A 25,362-nucleotide genomic window follows, 5' to 3' on the forward strand; every position below is an offset into this window, starting at 1 on the left:
GGCAGCAGAGACACCCAGTAGAGATGGTAAGGACCAATACTGTAAGGGAATACACACATGCCTGGGATATGTATAAACACAAGTCTAGGGCAGGTAGCAGAGACGCCCAGTAGAGATGGTAAGGACCAATACTGTAAGGGAATACACACATGCCTGGGATATGTATAAACACAAGTCTAGGGCAGGTAGCAGAGACACCCAGTAGAGATGGTAAGGACCAATACTGTAAGGTAATACACACATGCCTGGGATATGTATAAACACAAGTCTAGGGCAGGCAGCAGAGACACCCAGTAGAGATGGTAAGGACCAATACTGTAAGGGAATACACACATGCCTGGGATAGGTATAAACACAAGTCTAGGGCAAGCAGCAGAGACGCCCAGTAGAGATGGTAAGGACCAATACTGTAAGGGAATACACACATGCCTGGGATAGGTATAAACACAAGTCTAGGGCAGTTAGCAGAGACACCCAGTAGAGAGGGTAAGGACCAATACTGTAAGGGAATACACACATGCCTGGGATATGTATAAACACAAGTCTAGGGCAGGCAGCAGAGACGCCCAGTAGAGAGGGTAAGGACCAATACTGTAAGGGAATACACACATGCCTGGGATATGTATAAACACAAGTCTTGGGCAGGCAGCAGAGACGCCCAGTAGAGAGGGTAAGGACCAATACTGTAAGGGAATACACACATGCCTGGGATATGTATAAACACAAGTCTAGGGCAGGCAGCAGAGACACCCAGTAGAGCTAGTAATAACAAATACTGTAAGGGAATACAAACATACCTGGGGTATGTAGAAGGTTGTCCTGAGAATATTATACTTTAGCATCATATATGGGCAGACTTAATGTCGCTTTTAGTTCTAAAATGCTGACAGTTATGTTCTTAGATGAAAAGATGAGATGGGCATTATAAGTGGCAAATCCTGAGTGATCAAATGAGGAATTAGTTCCACAGATGTTCAGTAAAAAACACTGACAGGGCTGGTCGAGCTGCAAGGTTTTATTTGGAGCACTGGTAACAGTTATCGAGATTGTTGTGTAGTTGGGACACTGCTTGGTGGAGATACAATTAGTTTAGTTTTGGGCACATTTGTTAGACAATAAATAAATAAGAAATCAAATGTTATACAATTAATGTAGCATCATTTTATTCTTTTTTATAACAAATTAATAGCAATAACCAGCTGTAATGGGCAAGTCTAATGATTTACAGCTGAAAGACGTGATACACAGTAGCGCACTAAGGGGCCGAATTATCATTGTGCGGGCGGACATGATCTGCTGTCGGCATTTATCATTGCACAAGCATTTCTCGTGAAATGCTTGTGCAATACCGCCCCCTGCAGATTCGCAGCCAATCGGACGCTAGCAGGGGGTGTCAATCAACCCAATAGTATCCGATCGGGCTGATTGCTGTCCGCTGCTTCTTAACTCCTGTTTCCAAACAGCTGCATTCAGCTCGATTCGGGCCTTGAGAAATCGGTCCCTAAGGCTGTGTCTATGTCTATACAGTGGATCCTTTTGCTTATTTCTCTAATTAGTGCAATAGCAAATCCCCAACACACACAGAGGCAATCGCTCCTGTCACCATAAAATTGCGCTTAACCATTTACTTTTTCTTTAATCCATAAAATGTTCTGTCTCCCAGGAGCAGCAAATGCCACAGCCCTTCCCATCACCAGCAGTTTTACAGCTTATGTACTGACCTCTTGTTTCCTTGGTAAACAGAGCTTCTGCTATCTCCATATATAACCCCTGAATATCTATGTATAGAACATAATCACATCCCTCTCATGTGCCTTTTCTAGAGAAAACAGATCCAGATAGTATGACCTCACCTTGTAGCATGAATCCTATAGTCCCTTATTATGTGACCACTCAGTGATCCTCTGCAATACAGGGTTTGTAACTGAGCTCCATACTAATGCTGTGCCAGAGATTACACAGTGGCACAATCTCTCATTGCTGATTCTTGTGTCTTATTGCAGAAACTCCCCTGACTTTAGCTGCACAGCTGGACAATGCTACAGAAATGATTAAAACTCTTCGCAATGGAGGAGCTCATCTGGATTTCAGGAGCAAAGATGGGATGACTGCTGTGCATAAGGCAGCCAGGACAAGGACCCAATCAGCTCTTGTGGTAGGTCCAACTGACAGCAGCATCACATGGTCACCGATATGAAAATTATTGTGTAGTGGGTAGGTGCTGATGTATGAGAGGAGCTGTTACACACAGTGCACGGGGGAGTTATACAACAAAAGTGTGTGATCTTTATCTGCTCCAATTGTACCCTTATAGTGCGCCAGGAACTTACCATACGGTGTCTAATACCTTAACTTTAATTTACAAGTTTCAAGCAATGCACAAGCATCAAGCAATGGAATTATCAGGACTATTTTACTATAACTACATCTGAAGATCAATTGTCCCACTTGGTAAAAATTAGCTCATTAAAGGCTAGATAACGAGTGGAGCGCAAATATTGCACTTTAACAAGCGCCATATTTGGGCTCCGCTTAGTAATACTGGTGCATGTAATTGTGTGCTAGTTTGACAAGTAAAGCGCAATGCGAATGCGACCTCACATTCACACTGCATGGAAAGCGCTCTCCATAGGCTCCAATGGGAGCCTTGTTCTGTTGCCGATAGACACGGCAAAGAACCTAGCGCATCATTGAGCATCATGTTTAAAATATATATGTATATGAATATATACATATATATTTATGTGTTTATATCTGTATTTTTTTAACACCCCGCATACCCTCACTTTAACCCCTTATAACTCTTTTGTGCAGTTATTATTATTAAAAAAAAAAAAAAAATGCTTATTTTTTTAATTTATGTAAATAAACTGTCCACTTTATTTGGGGGGACATTGGGGGACATATTATGAATTAGCCAGAGGTCTGACAACGGGTTAATTGCGCTTAGAGCAAATTGCTGCTGCGAGGTTGTGCCCAAGGCAGAACATGCTGTGATCAGAGATGTCATCGCAGAAAATGCTGCATGTCTGCAGAAAGAATCTAACACATGCAGAAACTGTTAGCTTTTTCACTTTGCAGCACTTCCACATTAGGCTGTTCTCTTCAAACAGAGCTATGCTCTGGCTGCACTGTGTAAGTTTGTCTAAACACAGTGCATCAAGAGCAATGTGCTATTTTAAGAGAACAATCAAATATGGAGCAGGGCTCTCAGAGATTGTTTTCAACCCTAGCCTTTCCTGATCTGCAAAGCTGTGACTTCTGAATGTAAGATGTTCTTGTGAGTAATGCGCTTTTTTATTACTCAATTTCTACCTTGTGATGTTAGACCAAGAGAGAAGGAAACACATTTATTTGAGACATTTTAAAAACTTTGCTTTACTCTCCAGTTAATCAACACATTGCAACTGAGCTGGTGCTTTAGTGTAATTGCCTAATTTAAAATTTAATTTTATTTCAAAATGACCTGCAGAAAAATGTTCTAAAAATAAATCTCATCGCAGAAAGTGAAGAAAAGTTCTGCTGGTTATTTATTGTGCGCTCGTAAACAGGCAAATTCGCCTCTTTACGGGGGCATATTAAATTAGCGCTCCACCTGTAATCTAGCCCTAAGGTAGTTATAACTTTACTATAAATCACTGGTAAACAACACAAGTCAAAATTAAAGTTTCATGATTCAGGTAGAGCAGCAATTTTAAACATCTTTCCAATTTACTTCCATAAACAAAATGTGTCTTTTTATATTTATAAAATGCTACTGAGCATGTGCAAGATTCACAGTATATACGTATATGCATTTGTGATTGGCTGATGGCTGTCACATGATGCAGTGGGAGTGGAAATAGATATAACTGAAATTTCTCAGAAAAAAAAACTACTACTTATTTGAAGTTCAGACTATTGTATTGTCTTTTTTTTTGTGCATTTGTTGTTTATACAAATCTACTGTATTTACTGCTCCTTTAATATATTTCCTACCTACGCTGACACAAGTGGGGTTGAGCTAATTCCCAGAAAATAATATTTCATTTAAAAAATACTCAGGCTAGAGAGCGGTCCCAGCGACGCCTGAGGGCAGTTATGGCTGTTAGATTACCCACTAGGGCTCTGGAAAGCACATAACAGAGGTATTCCTCATCCCATCTCAGTGTCTTCTTATATCTTCTTGGAGTGAAGTTGCCTAGGGGTACTGGTTCACAAGTCAGGTCTGAGCCCACAAATCATATGAAAAAATAATAAACTCTTGATAGTAGAGCACCTCTGAAATCTATAACCTGTCTCCTCGGAGGCCAAGAACAAAACTGGAGAGGGAGAGCAGGTGGGAGGGGCTAAAGCTCTGTGAGGGTTATTGACATCTTCCTGATAAACTGGAATATATCCCACATGTACTGAAGCTATGGACTCTCATCAGCTAAGAAGGAAATAATATTTGATTTAAAAAATACTCAAATAACAAAACCTTAGAGAATAAAACTAAATACCACTTTAATTCATATAATCAGATAATATACAGTCTCACTAATTACACAAGTTACAGTTACAGGTATAAAATAAAAGGGAATAAAACAGATAGACTAAATGTACAGTCGTGGATTACAAACGGAGCGCAAAAATAATAGCGCTGAGTGCTAGCATTGCGCAAGTTAAATTAATAGCCCCTCCTATTCATGTGCTTTATCAATAGCCCCTCCTATTCATGTGCTTAATCAGTAGCCCCCCCTATTCTTGTTCAGTAGCCCCTCCTATTCATGTGCTTAATCAATAGACCCTCCTATTCATGTGCTTTATCAATAGCCCCTCCTATTCATGTGCTTAATCAGTAGCCCCCCCTATTCTTGTTCAGTAGCCCCTCCTATTCATGTGCTTAATCAATAGCTCCTCCTATTCATGTGTTTAAAGGGACACTGAACCCAAATTTTTTCTTTTGTGATTCAGATAGAGCATGACATTTTAAGCAACTTTCTAATTTACTCCTATTATAAAATTTTCTTCATTCTCTTGGTATCTTTATTTAAAATGAAAAGAATGTAAGTTTAGATGCCGGCCCATTTTTGGTGAACAACCTGGGTTGTTCTTGCTGATTGGTGGATGAACCAAAAAAAATCTTAGATGCCTTCTTTTTCAAATAAAGATAGCAAGAGAACGAAGAAAATTTGATAATAGGAGTAAAATAGAAAGTTGCTTAAAATTGCATGCTCTATCTGAATCACAAAAGAAAACATTTGAGTTTAGTGTCCCATTAATTTATTGTTCCCATTATTGTTGATCCTTTAGACGGTAGATCCTCTGATCTCTTGTTCAAGCATATTTTTTGTAAGCTAATTCCTATTTCCACCAGCACAGCTATGTAGCTGATGTATGAATCACCTTATGCATTCTTACCAGTCTACTTCTGTCCTTGCCTCTGAAGGAGTCTGTCTTCCCTCTGTTTATATTGTACAGGGGAGTTCTTCATATTTTGCTCCTGATCTTAAAGATTTTATGTGCTCTACTATGTCTGAGATGCCAACGGCCATGCCTTCTCCAAGTAATCACAAAAGGGTGTCTGACAAACGTCTTTTAGCTGATCTACCCAGCCATTCTGAAGCTTCCAAGGTCAGATGTGTTGATCAGTTATTTTTCAGATTCCGACTCTTTCTCCTTAGATGCGTCTACTGATAGTGAGGTTCTTTCTGATGATCAGGAGTCAGTTGCTGATCAGGTTATAGAATCCTAATCTTTTATGTTAAAGATTCAACATCTTATAGCTCTACAAAGGAGGTATTATGTATCTTAGGGGTGCAGGACACTAAACCTTCAGAAAAAAATTAATTAAGCAACTGGATTTAATTTCAGCAAATGTCAATCACCAAGGGGTAACACGCAATTCCCTAGCAATGAAGGAAGTGTCTCGCATTCTGTCTTGTGCAAAGATCAGTCAGTGCTTAATTTCTGCAATTCACATCCCAGGTGTGACAACTTGGGAAGCAGATTATCTGAGAAGTCAAACTCTTCCTCTGGGAGAATGGTCTTTACATCAAGAAGTACTCCATCAACTTGTAGAATGTTGGGGCCTCCGAGAGATAGACCTAATGGCTTCTCATTTGAAAACCAAACTTCCCAGATATTTTGCCAAATCCAAGGATCCTCATCCTCAAGCGGAGTTGGTAGATGTTCCCTGGTTATTTCGACTTGCTTACATTTTTCCTCCAACTGTTCTTCTGCCAAGGGTGATATCTCAGATCAAACAAGAACAATTATCCATAATTTTGATTGCTCCTGCATGGCCAAGCAGAACGTGGTACGCTGATATGATTCAGATGTCCAGTTGTCCTCCGTGGCTATTTCCATTCCTGCACAACCTTCTATCTCAAGGTCCTGTCCATCATCAAGATCTTTAGTCTCTCATCTTAAAGGCATGAAGATTGAGCACCTAATTCTTAAAGGGATTGTTAGGTCTGAAATCGCCGGGGTACCACTTCATAATCTTCATAATAATAATCAGTATGTTACACTTAGCACTGGAATTGAGTATTTCACATTCAAGGCCTTGGAGAGCAAGAATCAGACATGCACACACAATGCAATCTAAGTCTGCTCTAATTTATTCTTAGCAGGGCTGGATTATATATTAAAAATCACATACATGTAACGACACAGAGGGTCTTCATACACGCCCCCTATTACAAATGAGGTAATACAACTTAACAGACTGAAGTCCTTTGAATAAGACTGGAGACATTCATCCTTGAACAACAAGATAACATAGGAATGTGAAAATGCTCTTAGCTGCATGGTTACGTTAGTAACAAGATGAGGATTTTACTCCCTCAAAGAACAGATACAGAATACAGAAAAAAAACAGTTCAATATCAGTACAACAGTTCATAATTAGTTAATCATGGCTTCTTAGATACAAGATGACAAGACTATGGTTATATGTTCTAACAGGGATACTGAACCCAATTGTTTTATTTCATAATTCAGATAGAGCATGCAATTTTAAGCAACTTTCTAATTTACTCTTATTATCAAATTTTCTTTGTTCTCTTGGTATCTTTATTTGAAAAAACAGAAATGTAGGCTTGTGAGACAGCCCATCTTGTGGTTCAGCACCTGGGTAGTGTTTGCTGATCGGTGGCTAAATGTAGCCACCAATCAGCAAGCACTACCCAGGTGCTGAACCAAAGATGGACCAGTTTGTAAGCTTACATTACTGTTTTTTTAAAATAAAAATACCAAGAGAACGAAAAGAAATTGAAAGCAGGAGTAAATTCCTGCCCCTCATATTGCCACTTGGGTGATGCCTTCCTGCTAATGACTGTCATTGGGATAGCTGCCCTCATATTACTGCCTGGGTGATGCCTTCCCGCTAATGACTGTCTTTGTGATTCCTGCCCCTCATATTACAGCCACAGTGATGCCTTCCCGCTAATGACGGTTATTGTGATCCCTGCCCCTCATATTACCATGAGGTGATGCCTTCCTGCTAATGACAGTCATGGTAATCCTGCCCCTCATATTACCACTGAGTGATGCCTTCCCACTACCGACTATCATTGTAATCTCTGCCCAAACAAGCAGAAAAACAGCGCGATAATGACCGTCATTGTGATCCCTGCACCTCATATTACCACCTGGATGATGCCTTCCCCACTAAAGACCATGACTGTAATCAAAGCCCCTCATATTACTGCCTAGGTGGTGCCTTCCCGTTAATTACTGTCATTGTGATTCTTGCCTCTCACATTACAGCCTTGGTGATGCCTTCCCACTAATGATTGTCAATGTTATCTCTGCCCTCATATTACTGCCTTGGTGATGCCTTCCCGCTAATTTTTGTCATTGGGATTTTTCTCCCTCACATTACCGCCTTGGTGATGCCTTCCCACTAATGACTGTCATTGTTATCCCTGCCCTCATATTACCATATGGGTGATGCTTTCCCCACTAATGACCGTCATTGTGATTGCTGCCTGCCTAGTACCACCTGGGTGATGCCTTCCTGTCAATGACTGTCAGTGTGATCCCGGCATTCATATTACCACCTGGGTGATATCTTCTCGCTAATGACTGTCATTGTGATCCCTGCCCCTCTTATTACCACCTGGATGATGCCTTCCCCACTAAAGACCATGACTGTAATCAAAGCCCCTCATATTACTGCCTGGGTGATACCTTCCTGCTAATTACTGTCATTGTGATTCTTGTCCTTCACATTACAGCCTTGGTGATGCCTTCCCACTAATGACTATCATTGTTATCCCTGCCCTCATATTACTGCCTCTGTGATACCTTCCTGCTAATTTCTGTCATTGGGATTTTTGTCCCTCACATTACCGCCTTGGTGATGCCTTCCCTCTACCGACCGTCATTGTGATCTCTGCCCCTCATATTACCACTGAGTGATGCCTTCCTGCTAATGACAGTCTTTGTGATTCCTGCCCCTCATTATACAGCCTCAGTAATGCCTTTAGTAGGGAAGGCATCCTCATCCTATTGGCTGATTGGAACAGCCAATAGGATTTTAGCAGCTCTAATCCTATTGACTGATTGGAACAGCCAATAGGATTTTCTTCTTAAATGGAAAGAGTCCACAGCTGCATTCATTACTTTTGGGAAATAAGAACCTGGCCACCAGGAGGAGGCAAAGACAACTCAGCCAAAGGCTTAAATACTCCTCCCACTCCCCTCATCCCCCAGTCATTCTTTGCCTTTCGTCCCAGGAGGATGGCAGAGAAGTGTCAGAATTTTTAATTTTTGTTTTTGTCTCTTATGAAGGGTAGTACTCTTTGGCATGGGACAGGAGTTGTAAGTAGTCCTGTCAGTCTCTCAGTGAGGGCTTGGATGAAAGTTAGAGTCCGGAGATGCTGGGAGTTTCTTTCTGCGAAACCATCCCGACTCATATTAACAGCTCCTCAAGCAATCAGCGTTGTCTAACTTCGCTTCGCTGCCTGCTTTCTTCTCTCAAGTCCATGGCGGAGGTGATGCTACTATCCGTCACACTTGAAGGGTTCCTGTTCCATGGTGTAGATTTCGGTAAGATTGTTTCATTTGACTTTATTTGTAATGTACTGTAATGTGAATGTTTCCCGAGAGGCTACCACCTTGCGGGTCTAACTATACATAAGGGTCTCAGTGAGTCTCTTTTAGTATCTTGGAATTGAGGGTTAATATCTCCTGAGGGGGGTTATTGAACGGTGGGGGGGGGGGTTATAATCATGTTTCTTATATGATTCAACCTTCTTATGTGCGTTGTTTACTGGGCTCGTGGTTGGAACATTAAGGCCTTTGGAAGTGACGCGGCCTTTTGGTTTGGCGTGCTTGTTTGGACTGTACTGTTCACCTTGTGTTCGGGCATGGCTACATTCCATTGTTCCATTTCATTCCCGACCGCGTGGCGAAGGAATGTTTCTAGTCCGCAGGGGTTTGGTCATAGGAGGTGGTGAGTGCCCCAGCCATTGGGAGTGTCAGGTGCGGTTTTAGTTTTCACTAGTTTAGTCCATATTTAATTATCCTCTATCTAGCTATGGAGGATTCTGATGCTGAGACTGTGTTCATTTCAGATTCAGTTACAGAGGATTCTGATACTGAGACTATTTTGATTTCAGATTCACATTCTGTGTCAGGTGTGAATGGCCTCGTTGATGCCTGTCAACCAGTTTTGTTCCGTATGCCATTTCAGAGCGCCTGGTTCCTCGGGCTCAGGGAATCAAGGGACTGCTGAGCCATTCTCCTCTGGGGGTTCTGTCCTTCAAGAGACGAGTTCCCTACCAAATAATACTTCTACACATGCGGGTAACCCAGTTTATGGTTTCTCCATGCAGGGTGGCGTGTTTCCACTGGAGGTTCCAGCACGTTTACACTTCCACATAATGTTGGCGATTGTTCATCTGCAAAGTCCAGATGTTTATTTGAGAATGTGCTTGTGCCCTATTGTCCTGGGCCTTCCGCCTTGGGGAGGGCCTCTACAGTTCCCCGCAGGGGTATCTGTCCCTGAGTGTTGTGCCTTCCGTTACAGGATTGCACGCCTTTGCATGTTGCTCAGACATGTTTTTCAGTTAGTGAATGACCCTATCGTTACCAGATACGGGGAATTTCAGTCTGATAATTTGAATAGTGCTCCTCATTAAACATGTGGGGATGAAGTAATCTCCTGATTGTCATTTGTTTGAGATCTTTCCCAGTTTTGTAAGATAGGGCTCCGTTTGGCTGGTCCTGCGGGTAGGTTTGTGTCTTTTTGTGCGTTAACCTCTGGGTTGCCTTATATTTTATTTATATCCGATGGGAAGTCTTTGATTTTTTTTTGTTTCCTTCGGGAACCTTCTGGGATTGATACTCTTTTTTACTTCTTCGGAAGTTTTGGACATGTTAGACCTCTGTTAAAAATGTCTGTTTTCTGTTTTGTCCCCTACGAGGGAGAATTTACGCAGCTTGCCGGTGGGACCCTAGGTGCATGCTGGTCCTGTCGGGTTCGTTCGGTTTTGCAGCTTTTTTAGACATGTGGCGCTGTTCTGCTCGGCTGGTTCGGTATAAGCGCTGAGTGCTCAGGCTATTATTGTTTTTTCATGTTCAACTAAGTATTCGAGAGTACCTATGGGTCCGTGAGGTGGGAAGGATTGTTTCAGTCCTTGTAGCCTTCAGTCATAGATGAGTTTTTCGGCTGCATCACTATCCGATTTCATCAGAACTTAGAGTTTCCTCCCCCATGTGGTGGAGGGTGGGAGGGCTTAATGCCCCTTACCGCTATTGAGCGGTAAGGCCTTCATTTTTTAGGCCTCTGGATTTGTCCTTTTGGGCTTGATCCAACAGCTTGTACAGGATAGCTGTCTAGCATGCGGAAGGTTTGCAGTTTGAAACCTGTTGCAGCTCTTGACACCTTGCAGGTGTACACGTAAGCTGTTTCTAGTATATCTAGATGCAGCTCTTACCCTTGAGTTATAAGAGGCCTTTTGTTCTTCTTCCATTGCCCCGGATTAGTGGACCTCCTTTTAGGGATCTGTGTTTCCGGGTGATGGTTGTTCCCTACAGGGACTTTTGTTTAGCTCGGGTAAACAAAACCGGAGCTGGGTAGGCTTAGTGCCTTCTCTTCCTTGTGTCCTCTGCTTGTGCGGAGGTGTTAGGGAGACTAGTCCTGCTAGTAGGATTTTTTTTACCTTGAGGTATCCCTTGGTTGTTCTGAGGCTCTGAGAAGTATCTTCATACGACTTCTAGCCTTGCTCCTTGGAGCATTGGACTTTAGCTAGGGGTGGTTCATTCCTTTGGTCGGAGCTTTCGAGTTCTTTTCGCTATCCGGATTCTCTGGATATGCATCCATACCCTTGTGTCTGGCTTTTTGGCCAGTTGGGGTGTTTAGTTCTAGGGTAAGGTTTGCCTTAATTATTGGGTGTCCGGACCTGTTTTTCTCCCTGAGACTTCTGGTTGCTGAAGCTTTCTTGGCCTTTTTTCCTGACCCAGTCTTGGGTGGTATTGGAATCTTGGATCTTAGGGCTGGATCTTAGGGATTTTCCATGGTAGTGGGAACTTGGGCTATGTCCTTGCTCCATCTACCTAACCTAATCATGGTTGGCCAGGTTTTCGAGGTATTTTTTACTCTTTGCCACAGTGTGGCCCATGTCATCTGGTGGTTAGCCATGTGACTTTAGCCTCAAGTGGTTCATACCCAGCTGCTGTCCAATTTCTGGTGCGCCTTAGAGTTGCATTCCTCTGGTCAGCTTGCCAGTGTTCCCGTGGAGTCCCTGCTCTGCAGGCGAATGGGTTGGCTGTGCAACTGCTTGGCAAACTACTTGTAGGGGGGTCCTTTTCTAGGACTTCTGTATTGGGAATTTCTCTACCCATTAGCCGGTGGCTTCTGGCCATGAGGACAGTTGTTGCCCTTCCGACATCATCCCTTTTCTTTAGGGGATATTCTCCTCCCTATAAGGAGATGGAGTCCTTGCTTGGGGCTTCTACTGGATGGGAGGTGGAAAGGTGAGCTTGATTCCCCCTGGGGTCTTGCTGGCTCCAAGCAGACTTGTTGGGCCTTTATTTGATAGATACTTAGGTCTATGGCCTTGTTGTCTGTTTCAGAGTTGGGTTGTACTTGTGCTCTGCGGGATGGCTGTGCTATTCTTACGCTTGTTCCTGTACCTGTTTCTGGATTCTTTTGTTTCCCTGTCTTGGATCCCGGAGGATGGGTTGGTCCAGCTGGTGTGGGTTTGCAGGTCAGGATGGCCGAGCGGTCTAAGGAACTGCGTTTGGGTCGTCTCCACTGGATGTGTGAGCTTTGTTGAGTCTATCCTGTTAGCTTAGTCTGCTAGGGTATACATTTTCCTTTTAACTTGCTCCATTGATTAGAAGAGGGTTTACTTTTCCTTCGGGTTCTGAGGGTATACTCTACTTCTTGGGGGGCCTCGATTGAGGTTTTGTGTTCCCCTTTTCAGGGACCTGTGTGTAGGTCCAGTGACTTAGGTTGCTTGGAACGTGCCCTCTGTCTGAGGGTTGCTTTGCGGTCTGTTTCTTGACTGCTTCTTCTTCCTCGCAAGTACCCTCTGTCGTCCTGTTGTGGACTCTGTGTTCTCAAACTTGAGGTTTTTCACCTGGGTATATTACACACTTTTTCATGGTCGAATACTTTGGTATTCTATGGTCAGACACTGGGAGGACTTTGTCTGTTCTGTCTCTGTGCTTGGTCTTATCCCGGGTTTCACTAGGTATAGGCGTTGCCTCCTTTCCCTGTTTGTGCCCCTTTGGGTCTCGGTGACCTAGGCTCACTTGTGGAGGTGTTCTTTTTTTCGGTTTCCTTGGTTCTCCTTTGCCTTGTTCCCTTGGGGGTTTCGGCTGGTGTCTCTTTCATTTGTGGAGATGAGTGGTGGGGGACCGTTTGTTGGGCGACGGTGTCTCCTGGAGGACTGTTGGCTCAGTCGAGTTCGTTTGCAGTCTCTAGTTTGGCTTCTGGACTAACTGCGAGTCAGTGTCATTTGGGCTTTTCCTCTTAAAATATTCTCGGCTTCAGACAAAGCGGGGTTTTTTATTGGGTAGAGGTTCAGGCCTGGTGCCCTCAGTATGGGCCACCTATTGTACCCTCCCGTCTTGGCATTCAGTGTCCTCTATAGCTTGGGTATTGTTTTCCCAAAAGTAATAAATGCAGCTATAGACTCTTTCCATTTAAGAAGAAAAACATAAATTATGCTTACCTGATAATTTCCTTTTCTTCTGATGGAAAGAGTCCACAGCTCCCCACCCGTAATTTTATGTGGGTCATCCTTATATTCTTCTGGCACCATTCACCCTGATATTTCTTCTACTGTTCCTTGTTCCTCGGCAGAATGACTGGGGGATGAGGGGAGTGGGAGGAGTATTTAAGCCTTTGGCTGGGTTGTCTTTGCTTCCTCCTGGTGGCCAGGTTCTTTTTTCCCAAAAGTAATGAATGCAGCTGTGGACTATTTCCATCAGAAGAAAAGGAAATTATCAGGTAAGCATAATTTAGGTTTTTAGCAGCTCTAATCCTATTGGCTGATTGAAATCTTTCAGCTAATAGGAATGCAAGGGACGCCATCTTGGATGACGTCACTTGTATTGAAGTTCCAGTTTACGGCGGTGACCTTATGAAGAGGATGCTCCATGCCGGATGTCTTCAGGATGGACCCGCTCCACGCCGAATGGATGAAGATAGATGATGCCGTCTGGATGAAGACTTCTTGCCGCCTGGATGAGAACTTCGCCGGCCGGCTGGATGAAGATGGAAGAGGCCATCTGGATGAAGATTTCTTGCTGCATGGATAAGGACTTCGCCGGCTGGATGGATCCTTCAATCGGGACTTCAAGAATTGTAAGTGAATCGTCGGGGGTTAGTGTAGGTTTTTTAAGGTTTTTTTGTGTGGGTTTTAGTTTAGGGTCTGGGCATGTAAAAGAGCTAAATGCCCTTTTAAGGGCAATGCCCATACAAATGCCCTTTCCAGGGCAATGGGGAGCTTAGTTTTCTTTAGATAGTTATTTTATTTGGGGGGAGGCTGGTTGTGGGGGTGGTGGGTTTTACTGTTGGGAGGGGGTTGTTTGTATTTTTTTTTTTACAGGTAAAAGAGCTGTTATCTTTGGGGCAATGCCCTACAAAAGGCCCTTTTAAGGGCCATTGGTAGTTTATTGTAGACTAGTTTTTTTTTTATAGGGCTATTAGATTAGGTGCAATTCTTTTTATTTTTTTGTAATTTAGTGTTTGTTTTTTATGTAATTTAGTTATTTTTATTTTTAGTAATTTTAGTGTTTGGTTTTTTTTTTGTAATGTTTGTCGCCACTATAATAAACCTATTAACCCCTAAACCGCCGCCCTCCCGCATCGCAAACACTATTTAAATATAATTAACCCCTAATCTGCCGTCCACCACACCGCCGCTATAATAAACCTATTAACCCCTAAACCGAAAGCCCCCACAATGAAATATACTAAAATAAACTATTAACCACTAAACCTAGGGCCCCCCCCAACTTTATATTAAAATTACAATTTCCCTATCTTAAATTAAATTAAAACTCACCTGTCAAATTAAATAAATTAATTTTAAACTAACAATTAAACTAAGATAATTATTAAACTACAATTAAACTAACTACTAATTAAATAAAACTACACATTAAACAAATCCTAACACTATAAAAATTTAAAAAAGTATCTAATTACAAAAAAATAAAATAACTAAATTACGAAAAATAATAGTTATATTGTAGCTAGCTTAGGTTTTATTTTACAGGTAAGTTTGTATTTAGTTTAAAATAGTTATTATTTAGTTAATAATTGTAACTATAGTTTGGCTGTATTTCAATTATGTTAAAGTTAGGGGGTGTTAGGCTTAGGGTTACGTTAGGGTAAGGTTTAGGGGTTAATGGATTTATTTAGTGGTAGTGATGTGGGAGGCCAGAGGTTTAGGGGTTAATAACTTTAGTATAGTGGCGGCAACATCGGGAACGGCAGATTAGGGGTTAATAGTTTTATGTCGGTGGCGGCAATGTTGGGGGTGGCAGATTAGGGCTAATAACTGTATGTAGGTAGCGGCGATATCAGGGGCATCAGATTAGGGATTAATAACTGTATGTAGGTGGCGGCAATATCGGGGGTGGCAGATTAGGGGTTAATAACTGTATGTAGGCAGAGGCGTAACTAGAAACCACAGGGCCCAGGTGCAAGAATCTAAGAAGGGGCCCCCCCACCACCCCTCCCCCCTCCAAAAAAAGGTTAATTTAATACATTTTTTTTTTTTACATTTAACACAGAAAAAAATGTGAATCAGATTACATGTCTGCAAAAGGAGGTACCCTGTGCCCACAGTCTGTGAGATGGTCTGACACCCTATTACTGTATATATATATATATAGTGACACTATTTAAGCCCCCAGTACTGTATATAGTAAGTTAGTGACACAGTCTGTAATCTGCCGGTGAGATGGCTGGCCTGACCCTACCCGCCCAGTACTTTATAAAGTGACCATAGTAGTCAGTGACATGGTCCACCCCCCATACTGTATATATAGTGGTACTGTATAGTGACACTGTTTACCCCCTGCCCCCCCCCCCATGCTGTAGTAACAAGGTCTGTAATTTGCTGGTTCCACAAACATACACAAACACACATACATGCATAAATACACACTCAGTCACATAAATACACACACACACACACACACCATACAAACACACATAAACACCAATGGGTAAAACAGAAACACTAACCCCTGTAGTCATGTCACATTCACATGATATCAGTGCAGGAAGTGGTAGGTTAACGTTTTTTATTAAAAAAAAAATTTTTATAAAAAAAACAAAAATATTTTTTTTATTTATTTTTAAGCTGGGCCCCCACCCTCAGGGGCCCAGTCGCACCTGCGACCTCTGCACCCCCTGTAGTTTTGCCCCTGTATGTAGGTGGCGACAATGTCGGGGTGGCAGATTAGGGGTGTTTAGATTAGGGGTTTATGTTAGGGTGTTAGGTTTAAACGTAACTTTTTCTTTCCCCATAGACATCAATGGGGCGGTGTTACAGAGCTTTTCATTCCGCAATTGCAGGTGTTAGGCTTTTTATTTTGCCTATTCTCCCCATTGATGTCTATGGAGAAATTGTGCACGAGCACGTCAAAGCAGCGCTTGATTTCAGTGCAGTATGGAGCTCAATGCAACCATATTGCCAGCACAAGCCTGCTTTTTTTTAAAACTTGTAATAGCAGTGCTATAGGGAGGTGAAATAACGCCGCTTTTGTGGCGGTCGTTAAAATCCCTATAGCACTCAAAAATCGTAATCTAGCTGATTATTAGGGAAGGCACCCCCCCCAGGTGGTAATATGAGGGCAGGGATCACAATGAGGATTGTTAGTAGGAAGGCATCACCCAGGTGGAAATATTAGGGCAGGGATCACAATGACAGTCATTAGTAGGGAAGGCATCACCCAGGTGGTAATATGAGGGCAGGGATCACAATGACGGTCATTAGCGGGAAGGCATTACCCAGGTGATAATATGAGGGCAGGGATCATAATGACAGTCATTAGTGGGAAGGCATTACTGAGGCTGTAATATGAGGGGCAGGAATCACAAAGACAGTCATTAGGGGGAAGGCATCACCCAGTCAGTAATATGAGGACAGGGATTACAATGATAGCCATTAGCTGGAAGGCATTACCTAAGTGGCAATATGAGGGGCAGGTACACAATGACGGTCTTTAGTAGGGAAGGCATCACCCAAGTGATAATGTAAGGGTCAGGGATCCTGCTTGTTTAGGGAGAGATTACAATGACAGAAGCCATCACCAAGGCGGTAATGTGATGGACAAAAATCCCAATGATAGAAATTAGCGGGAAGGCATCACTGAGGAAATAATATGAGGGCAGGGATAACAAAGAAAAGTAATTAGTGGGAAGGCATCACCAAGGCTGTATTGTGAGGGGTAAGAATCACAATGACAGTAATTAGTGGGAAGGCATCACCCAGGCAGTAATATGAGGGGCTTTGATTACAGTCATGGTCTTTAGTGTGAAACGCATCATCCAGGTGATAATATGAGGGGCAGGGTTCCCAATAACAGTTATTAGCAGGAAGGCATCACCCAGGTTGTAATATGAGTGCAGGGATCACAATGACAGTTATTAACGGGAAGGCATCACCCAGACAGTAATATGAAGACAGGGATTACAATGATAACCATTTGTGTAAAGGAATTATCTAAGTAGTAATATTAGGGGCAGGGACACAATGACAGTCTTTAGTAGGGAAGGCATCATCCAGGTGGTAATGTAAGGGTCAGGGATCACAATGACTGTCATTAGCAGGAAGGCATCACTCAGTGGTAATATTAGGGCAGGGATCACAATGAAAGTCATTATTAGGGAAGGCATCCCCCAGGTCGTAATATGAGGGCAGGGATCACAAAGACAGTTATTAGCAGGAAGGCATTACTCAGTGGTAATATGAGGGCAGGGATCACAATGAGGGTTGTTAGTAGGAAGGCATCACCCAGGTGGATATTACTGACTGGGTGATGCCTTCCCGCTAATGACTGTAATTGTGATCCCTGAACTCATATTACGACCTGGGTGATGCCTTTCCGCTAATACTGTCATTTGGAACCCTGCCCCTCATATTACCACCTGGATGATGTGTTTCCCACTAAAGACCATGACTGTAATCAAAGCCCCTCATATTACTGCCTGGGTGATGCCTTCCCGCTTATTACTGTCATTGTGATTTTTGCCCCTCACATTACAGCCTTGGTGATGCCTTCCCACTAATGACTGTCATTATTATCCCTGCCCTCATGTTACTGCCTCAGTGATGCCTTCCTGCTAATTTATGTCATTGGGACTTTTGTCCCTCACATTACCGCCTTGGTGATGCCTTTCCACTACCGACTGTCATTGTAATCTCTGCCCAAACAAGCAGAAAAACAGCCCACTAATGACTGTTGTGATCTCTGCCCCTTATATTACCACTGAGTGATGCCTTCCTGCTAATGACAGCCATTGTGATCCCTGACCCTTACATTGCCACCTGGGTGATACCTTCTCTACTAAAGACCATCATTGTGTCCCTGCCGCTCATATTACCACTTAGGTAATGACTTCCCGCTAATGACTATCATTGTATTCCCTGTCCTCATATTACTGACTGGGTGATGCCTTCCCGCTAATGACTGTCATAGTGATTCCTGACCCTCATATTACCACCTGGATGATGCCTTCCCCACTAAAGACCTTGACTGTAATCAAAGACCCTCATATTACTGCCTGGTGGATGATGCCTTCCCGCTAATTACTGTCATTGTGATTCTTGCCCCTCACATTACAGTTTTGGTGATGCCTTCCCGCTAATGACTGTCATTGTGATCCCTGCACCTCATATTACCACCTGGATGATGCCTTCCCCACTAAAGACCATGACTGTAATCAAAGCCCCTCATATTACTGCCTAGGTGGTGCCTTCCCGTTAATTACTGTCATTGTGATTCTTGCCTCTCACATTACAGCCTTGGTAATGCCTTCCCACTAATGATTGTCAATGTTATCTCTGCCCTCATATTACTGCCTTGGTGATGCCTTCCCGCTAATTTTTGTCATTGGGATTTTTCTCCCTCACATTACCGCCTTGGTGATGCCTTCCCACTAATGACTGTCATTGTTATCCCTGCCCTCATATTACCATATGGGTGATGCTTTCCCCACTAATGACCGTCATTGTGATTGCTGCCTGCCTAGTACCACCTGGGTGATGCCTTCCCATCAATGACTGTCAGTGTGATCCCTGCATTCATATTACCACCTGGGTGATATCTTCTCGCTAATGACTGTCATTGTGATCCCTGCCCCTCTTATTACCACCTGGATGATGCCTTCCCCACTAAAGACCATGACTGTAATCCCTGCCCCTCATATTACTGCCTGGGTGATACCTTCCTGCTAATTACTGTCATTGTGATTATTGTCCTTCACATTACAGCCTTGGTGATGCCTTCCCACTAATGACTATCATTGTTATCCCTGCCCTCACTGAGTGATGCCTTCCTGCTAATGACAGTCATGGTAATCCTGACCCTCATATTACCATTGAGTGATGCCTTACCACTAATGACCATCATTGTGATTCCTGCCCCTCATATTACCATTGAGTGATGCCTTCCTGCTAATGACAGTCATGGTAATCCTGACCCTCATACTACCACTGAGTGATGCCTTACCACTAATGACCATCATTGAGATCTACTGTATGCCCCTCATATTACCACTGAGTGATGCCTTCCCACTTATGACCGTCATTGTGATCCCTGCCCCTTATATTACATCTGAGTGATGCCTTTCCACTAACGACTGTCATTGTAATCTCTGCTCAAATAATAAAAAAAACAGCCCGCTAGTGAACGTCATTGTGATCCCTGCCCCTCATATTACCACTGAGTGATGCCTTCCCGCTAATGACAGTCATTGTGATCTCTGACTCTTATATTACCATCTGGGTGTTGCCTTCCCTACTAAAGATCGTCATTGTGATCCATGCTCTCATATTACCACTTAGGTGATGCCTTCATACTAATGACTGTCATTGTGAACCCTGCTCTCATATTACTGCCTGGGAGATGCCTTCCCGCTAATAACCGTCATTGTGATCTCTGCCCTCATATTACCACCTGGATGATGCCTTCCCACTAATGACCGTCATTGTGATCCCCGTCCCTCATATTATCACTAAGTGATGCCTTGCTGCTAATGACTGTTATTGTGATTCCTACCCCTCATATTACCACTGAGTGATGCCTTCCCGCTAATGACAGTCATTGAAATCCCTGACCCTCATATTACTACCACTAAGTGATGCCTTCCCACTAATGACTGTTATTGTAATCTATGCCCAAAAAAGCAAAAAAAAAGGCTGTACTCTTAGTAGCAAAACATTGCTAAATTTTGGGGCACCTGCCCTTTTGTCAAGTTGTAATCTCTGCCTTCATATTACTACCTAGGGGATTTCTTCCCAGTAATGGCCGTCATTTTAATCCCTGTCATATTATTCTCTGTTAAAATTCCATCTCAGCAAAGACCATAATTGGAGTACCTCCCCTTTATATTAGTCCCTGGGCAATGCAATCCCAGTACTGATCATGACTGGGGTATTTTGCCTCACATATAATTTCCTGGGCTATGCCATCCCATAATTGACAATAACTTGGGTACCTACCCCCCATATTACTCCTTAGGCAATGCTATCCAAGCAAAGATAATGATTAGGGTACCTGTGCCACGTATTTATCCTTGGGCAATGCCAGCCCAGTGTAGAGCTTGACTGGGGTACTTGCCCCCCATATTACTCCCTAGATAATGTCATCCCAATATAGACCATGATTGGGGTACCTGCACCCCATATTATTCCTTGGGCAATGCCATCCCAGAATAGACCATGATTGGGGTACCTGCCCCCCATCTTACAGGTTGAGCAATGCTATCCCAGTTTAGACTATGATTGGGGTACCTACCCCCATATTTCTCCCTGGACAATGACATCCCAGCAAAGACAATGATTTGATTACCTTTGCCACATATTTATCCCTGGACAATGCCCTCTCAGTGTAGACCTTGACTGGGGTATCTTCTCTCCCATATTCCTCCCTGTACAATCCCATCCTAGTATGGGCCATGACTGGAGTAGCTACCCTCTATTACACCTTGGATAATGTCATCACAATTCTGAACATGACAGGGGTCCCTGTATAATGCATTCTATTAGTAGTCTCAGATGTTTGCCAGCTGTATGTTCCCTGCAGGGTCTCCTGTGGCCTGAATTTAGTTCAGCAGATTTCTGCTGTTATTGGGTCACCTGGCTTTCTCGCTTCCGTTAGCTTAAATGTGACTAAGAATATTTATCATTTCAGTGCACTTTGTGTAAAAATGGAATCAGCTCACACATTGCTGGATAAACATGTTTGTTTGTAACAAAGCAGTTTGCTGGTCTTGGTGTAAATACTGTGCACAGCAAGGTGATGAGAAATACAGTAATACTTTCCGCTTACTGTATTTGCACAAGCAGATCACTGTGACACGACACCTATTTATTTCATGAATGTCTTATTTTTGTATCTGATGACCTAGATCCTCTGAATTTCACTAGGAAAATATGTAGTGTCATTTTGCATGTTGGTGCATGACTTATTATTGTCAGTGACACTTCTGCATCATTATAGTACAGCTGTCGCTACTTTTAACCGCTCACATAGCATATCAACCCCCTCTCTCTTTAATATGTCCACCCTGTTTTCTGCTCCTGTGTAACTGATCAGACGCCAGTGAAATATTGCATATTAAATAAACATAATTCAGTGTCTTTTTCTGGGGTGGTGTATAAATTGTGATAATGATCTTATTTTACAGATGCTGTTGGAACTGGGGGCATCTCCTGACTATAAGGACAGCCGAGGTCTGACGCCGATATACCACACGGCGATGGTAGGAGGGGATCCATACTGCTGCGAGCTGTTGCTTCATGAGCACTCCTCCATTGGATGTAAAGATGAGAATGGTTGGCAGGAGATACATCAGGTGACTATCAGGTCTCTTGTAGTCTATTAGAGCTAACCAAAGTGTCTCACATGGGGGTTTGTAGATCCATAAAAATCCATTTTTAAAAAAAAAACAAAACTAAATTTAGAAAACCCATTTAATGTGCATTTTTACTGTGGATTTCCCCATGTGTAGGTATTACAGATACTTTACATGGGGACAATGGTTCAATGGTTGTCAAATCCTCTCAATAAAGCTTTTCTTGCATGTTTTTACCTTTTTTTTTATAATTTTTGGACTTCAATTACTCTGCCTCACACACCCAGACCTCTGTGCCTGGTACACCCAGACCTTTGTGCCTCTGTTCCTTGCACACCCAGACCTCTGTGCCTCACACACCCTGACCTCTGTGCCTCGCACACCCAGACTTCTGTGCCTTGCATACCCAGACTTCTGTGCCTTGCATACCCAGATCTTTGTGCCTCTGTGCCTCACACATCCAGACCTCTGTGCCTCACACACACACACCTCTGTGCCTCGCACACACACACCTCTGTGCCTCGCACACCCAGACTTCTGTGCCTCGCACACCCAGACTTCTGTGCCTCGCACACTCAGACTTCTGTACCTCGCACACCCAGACTTCTGTGCCTCACACACCCAGACTTCTGTGCCTCGCACACCCAGACCTCTGTGCCTCACACACCCAGACTTCTATGCATTCGCACACACACACCTCTGTGCCTCACACACACACACCTCTGTGCCTCACACACACACACCTCTGTGCCTCACACACCCAGACTTCTGTGTCTCTCACACCCAGACCTCTGTGCCTCGCACACCCACACCTCTGTGCCTCGCACACCCACACCTCTGTGCCTCGCACACCCAGACCTCTGTGCCTCGCACACCCAGACTTCTGTGCCTTGCATACCAAGACCTTTGTGCCTCTGTGCCTCACACACCCAGATCCCTGTGCCTCGCACACCCAGATCTCTCTGCCTTGCACACCCAGAACTCTGTGCCTCGCACACCCAGACCGCTATGCTTTGCACATCAACACTGCTTGACCTTGAACAACCAGACAGTCTGGCTTCACACACACCCAGACTGCCTGACCTTGCACACCCAGACCTCTGTGCCTCACACCCACTATGCTTTTCACACCCACAAAGCTTGACCTCGCATACCCAGACCTCTGTGCCTCCCACACTCAGACCATTATGCTTCACACTCCCAAACTTCTTGACCTTGCAAACCCAGACAGCCTGGCTTCGCACACCCTGAATATTTCATTACTGACCACCATGTTTTCCATTTGTTACAACTTTGTAGATATTTTTTTCATAAAGGTCAGTGAAAGTTCCTGTGTCCCTTAATGAGAGGCCAGATATACACCTGCTTCTTCTGCCTGTTCGTATGGTTAACCAGACTGAGCTGTATATTTACTGTATAAGTAGTTGATTGGGCTTCATTAATTAAAATGCAGACACGTTCTTGTGTTGGGTATTTGTGTATAACCAGCTTAGTGAGAAGAGAGGAATGAGAGTGAGGTCTGTATGACTTGCTCACCTGATGACTCACAAACTGATTATTTATTGTAACCCAAGAGACATTCCTGTGGATGACATCTACAAACCTCCAGCTTGGATTTCAGTAACTGAACCCCACAGCAGTTGTTTGCGAGTGTCAGAAGTAGCATGCTATTACGTGTTTAAAGTAAACATGTTGGCTTGAGCGCAATTGCATTTAATGATTGTTAGGATATTGTGACTTCAGAGCTTATTACAATCATAATAACACTATCTAATAAAAATTTGTAAAAAAAAAAAAAAAGTTCTCAAAGATATATGAGGTCTCAGGTATTAGAAAAAAAAGGCTGCAAATGGCTTTAACATAGAGATACATAAATACACATGGTTACATATACATATGTATGTGTATATATATATATATGTGTACAGATGTTTTTATGTATTTAAAGACATGCATTGGAGTCCTTTGCAGTCAAGTAGCTGAAAACATGAAAAATCATATTTATGCAATATTCATGCAAAAAGATTCAATTTAGCAGGGTTATCTCGGGAGCACAAACTACCGCTCCACTAGTAATCTAGCGCATAGTGTTTCTTGGCTACAAAGCAGTCCGTAAAGCTAACCACAGAATCCTCAGCATCAGAAGAAACAAATGAGTCATCTGCCAGAGACAACTTATAGTGTAATGATTGTTCTTGAGATTAAGGCAACACCCATGTTCTAATGACTGTATTGTGCCGGCATTAAGCATCTTTACTTAACCCTTAAAGGGACATAAAACAAGGATAGAGACAAAATATAATAATATGTACTTTAATTACTTTACCTGCAAATTTATACTGCAGTGCCTCGCCATTAACACTTTATTTTCAGTTTCCGAATTGTAAAGTTCTAACTCCCCCCCCCCCCCCACCGTCACATTTCCTTCTATGGCTGTATCTATATCTGTTGTCACTTTGGTAGAAAGAGGGCGCAAACCGCACAATACCAATAGTGTCTGTTATTAATGTCCAATGGTAACAAAGTCTGCACTGGGATGATCGGCCTGCACTCTCCAAATCTCGACAATCCAGACACAGCTTCCTGAAGAATAGGAACAAAAGAAGAGGTATATCCAAGTACAAATAATATGAAATCAGGTATTATTCCACTCACTTGTTAGAAAGCACTAATGTGCTAGTTAGGCATGCCGGGACATCAGAGCCTCTCAGCTGGCTCCTCTCCTGGGATAATAGCAGCGTCCTCACTATGCACAGGTGAAAATCAAGGCCGTCAGCAGGATGTACACTGGGATACTCCACAAGCACAGGAGGTGTTCTCCTCATCCTGGAAGCCAATTCCCAAAGTCGACCGGTAACCCACCGCAGCACATTGTAGTGCGGTTACCCGGAGGTTAGCTCAAATGGTGAAATAGGCAGAGAGTGGTTTAAAATGTATAAACAGTTTATTAAAACAAACACAGCAACTCGTTTGTCGGCATGCAACGCTGCTGTTATCCCAGGAGTGGAGACAGCCGAGAGCTCTGATGTCCCGGCATGCCTAACTAGCACATTAGTGCTTTCTAACAAGTGAGTGCAATAATACCTGATTTCATATTATTTGTACTTGGATATACTGCACAATGAGGCGCCTCTTCTTTTGTTCCTATTCTTAGGGAAGCTGTGTTTGGTAGAATGCAAAAGTGCACAGTGATTATCTGCTGGAGCATGCCTAGAAGCTGTGAACTCAGTTAAAATACAATTTTAACAATTTTTTGCAAGCTATTTTTACTTAATTAGCCCTTTTAGGATATGCACAGATCTCAACATGTTTTATGATACTTTAGCACAAAAATGTGCCATAAAACATGGGATGCAGGGGGGATTGGTTGAGTTGTAACATATAATTGTGCCAGTGAGGAGATGGAAGATCACTTGATCCATTACATATAATTGTGCCAGTCTGGGGAAGGGGAATCTGTTTAAGCCATGACATATAATTGTGCCAGTCTGGGAATGGGGGGGGCAGTTAAGCCATGACATACTATTATGCCAGTGGTGTGATGGGGGTCGGTTAAGCCATGACATATAATTGTGTCAGTTGGGGGATGGGGGGGGGGGGTCAGTTAAGCCGTTAAATATAATTGTGCCAGTTTGGAGATGAGGGGGGTCAGTAAAGCTGTGACATATAATTTGGCCAGTGAGAGATGGACGGGGCAGTTAGGCCATGACATATAATTGTGGCAGTGAGGGATGGAGGGGCAATTTAGCAATGACATATAATTATGGCAGTGAAGGATGGAGGGGGCAGTTGAGCCATGGCATATAATTGTGCTGGGAGGTTGGGGGGGTTTCAGTTAGAGC

General features: G+C 43.1%; 1 protein-coding gene across 2 annotated transcripts in view; it reads left to right on the plus strand.

Annotated features, from left to right (window-relative positions):
* Nucleotides 1-25,362, plus strand: part of SHANK2 (SH3 and multiple ankyrin repeat domains 2) — a 1,433,430-nt gene that overhangs the window by 283,080 nt on the left and 1,124,988 nt on the right. For both annotated transcript variants that reach the window (XM_053720553.1, XM_053720554.1), the window contains exons 6-7: nt 2,004-2,155; nt 21,353-21,520. In XM_053720553.1, the coding sequence (XP_053576528.1) occupies nt 2,004-2,155; nt 21,353-21,520 (320 nt within the window). The remainder of the gene's footprint in view (nt 1-2,003; nt 2,156-21,352; nt 21,521-25,362) is intronic.

The sequence above is a fragment of the Bombina bombina genome, chromosome 7 (assembly GCF_027579735.1).
Source record: "Bombina bombina isolate aBomBom1 chromosome 7, aBomBom1.pri, whole genome shotgun sequence".
NCBI lineage: Eukaryota > Metazoa > Chordata > Amphibia > Anura > Bombinatoridae > Bombina > Bombina bombina.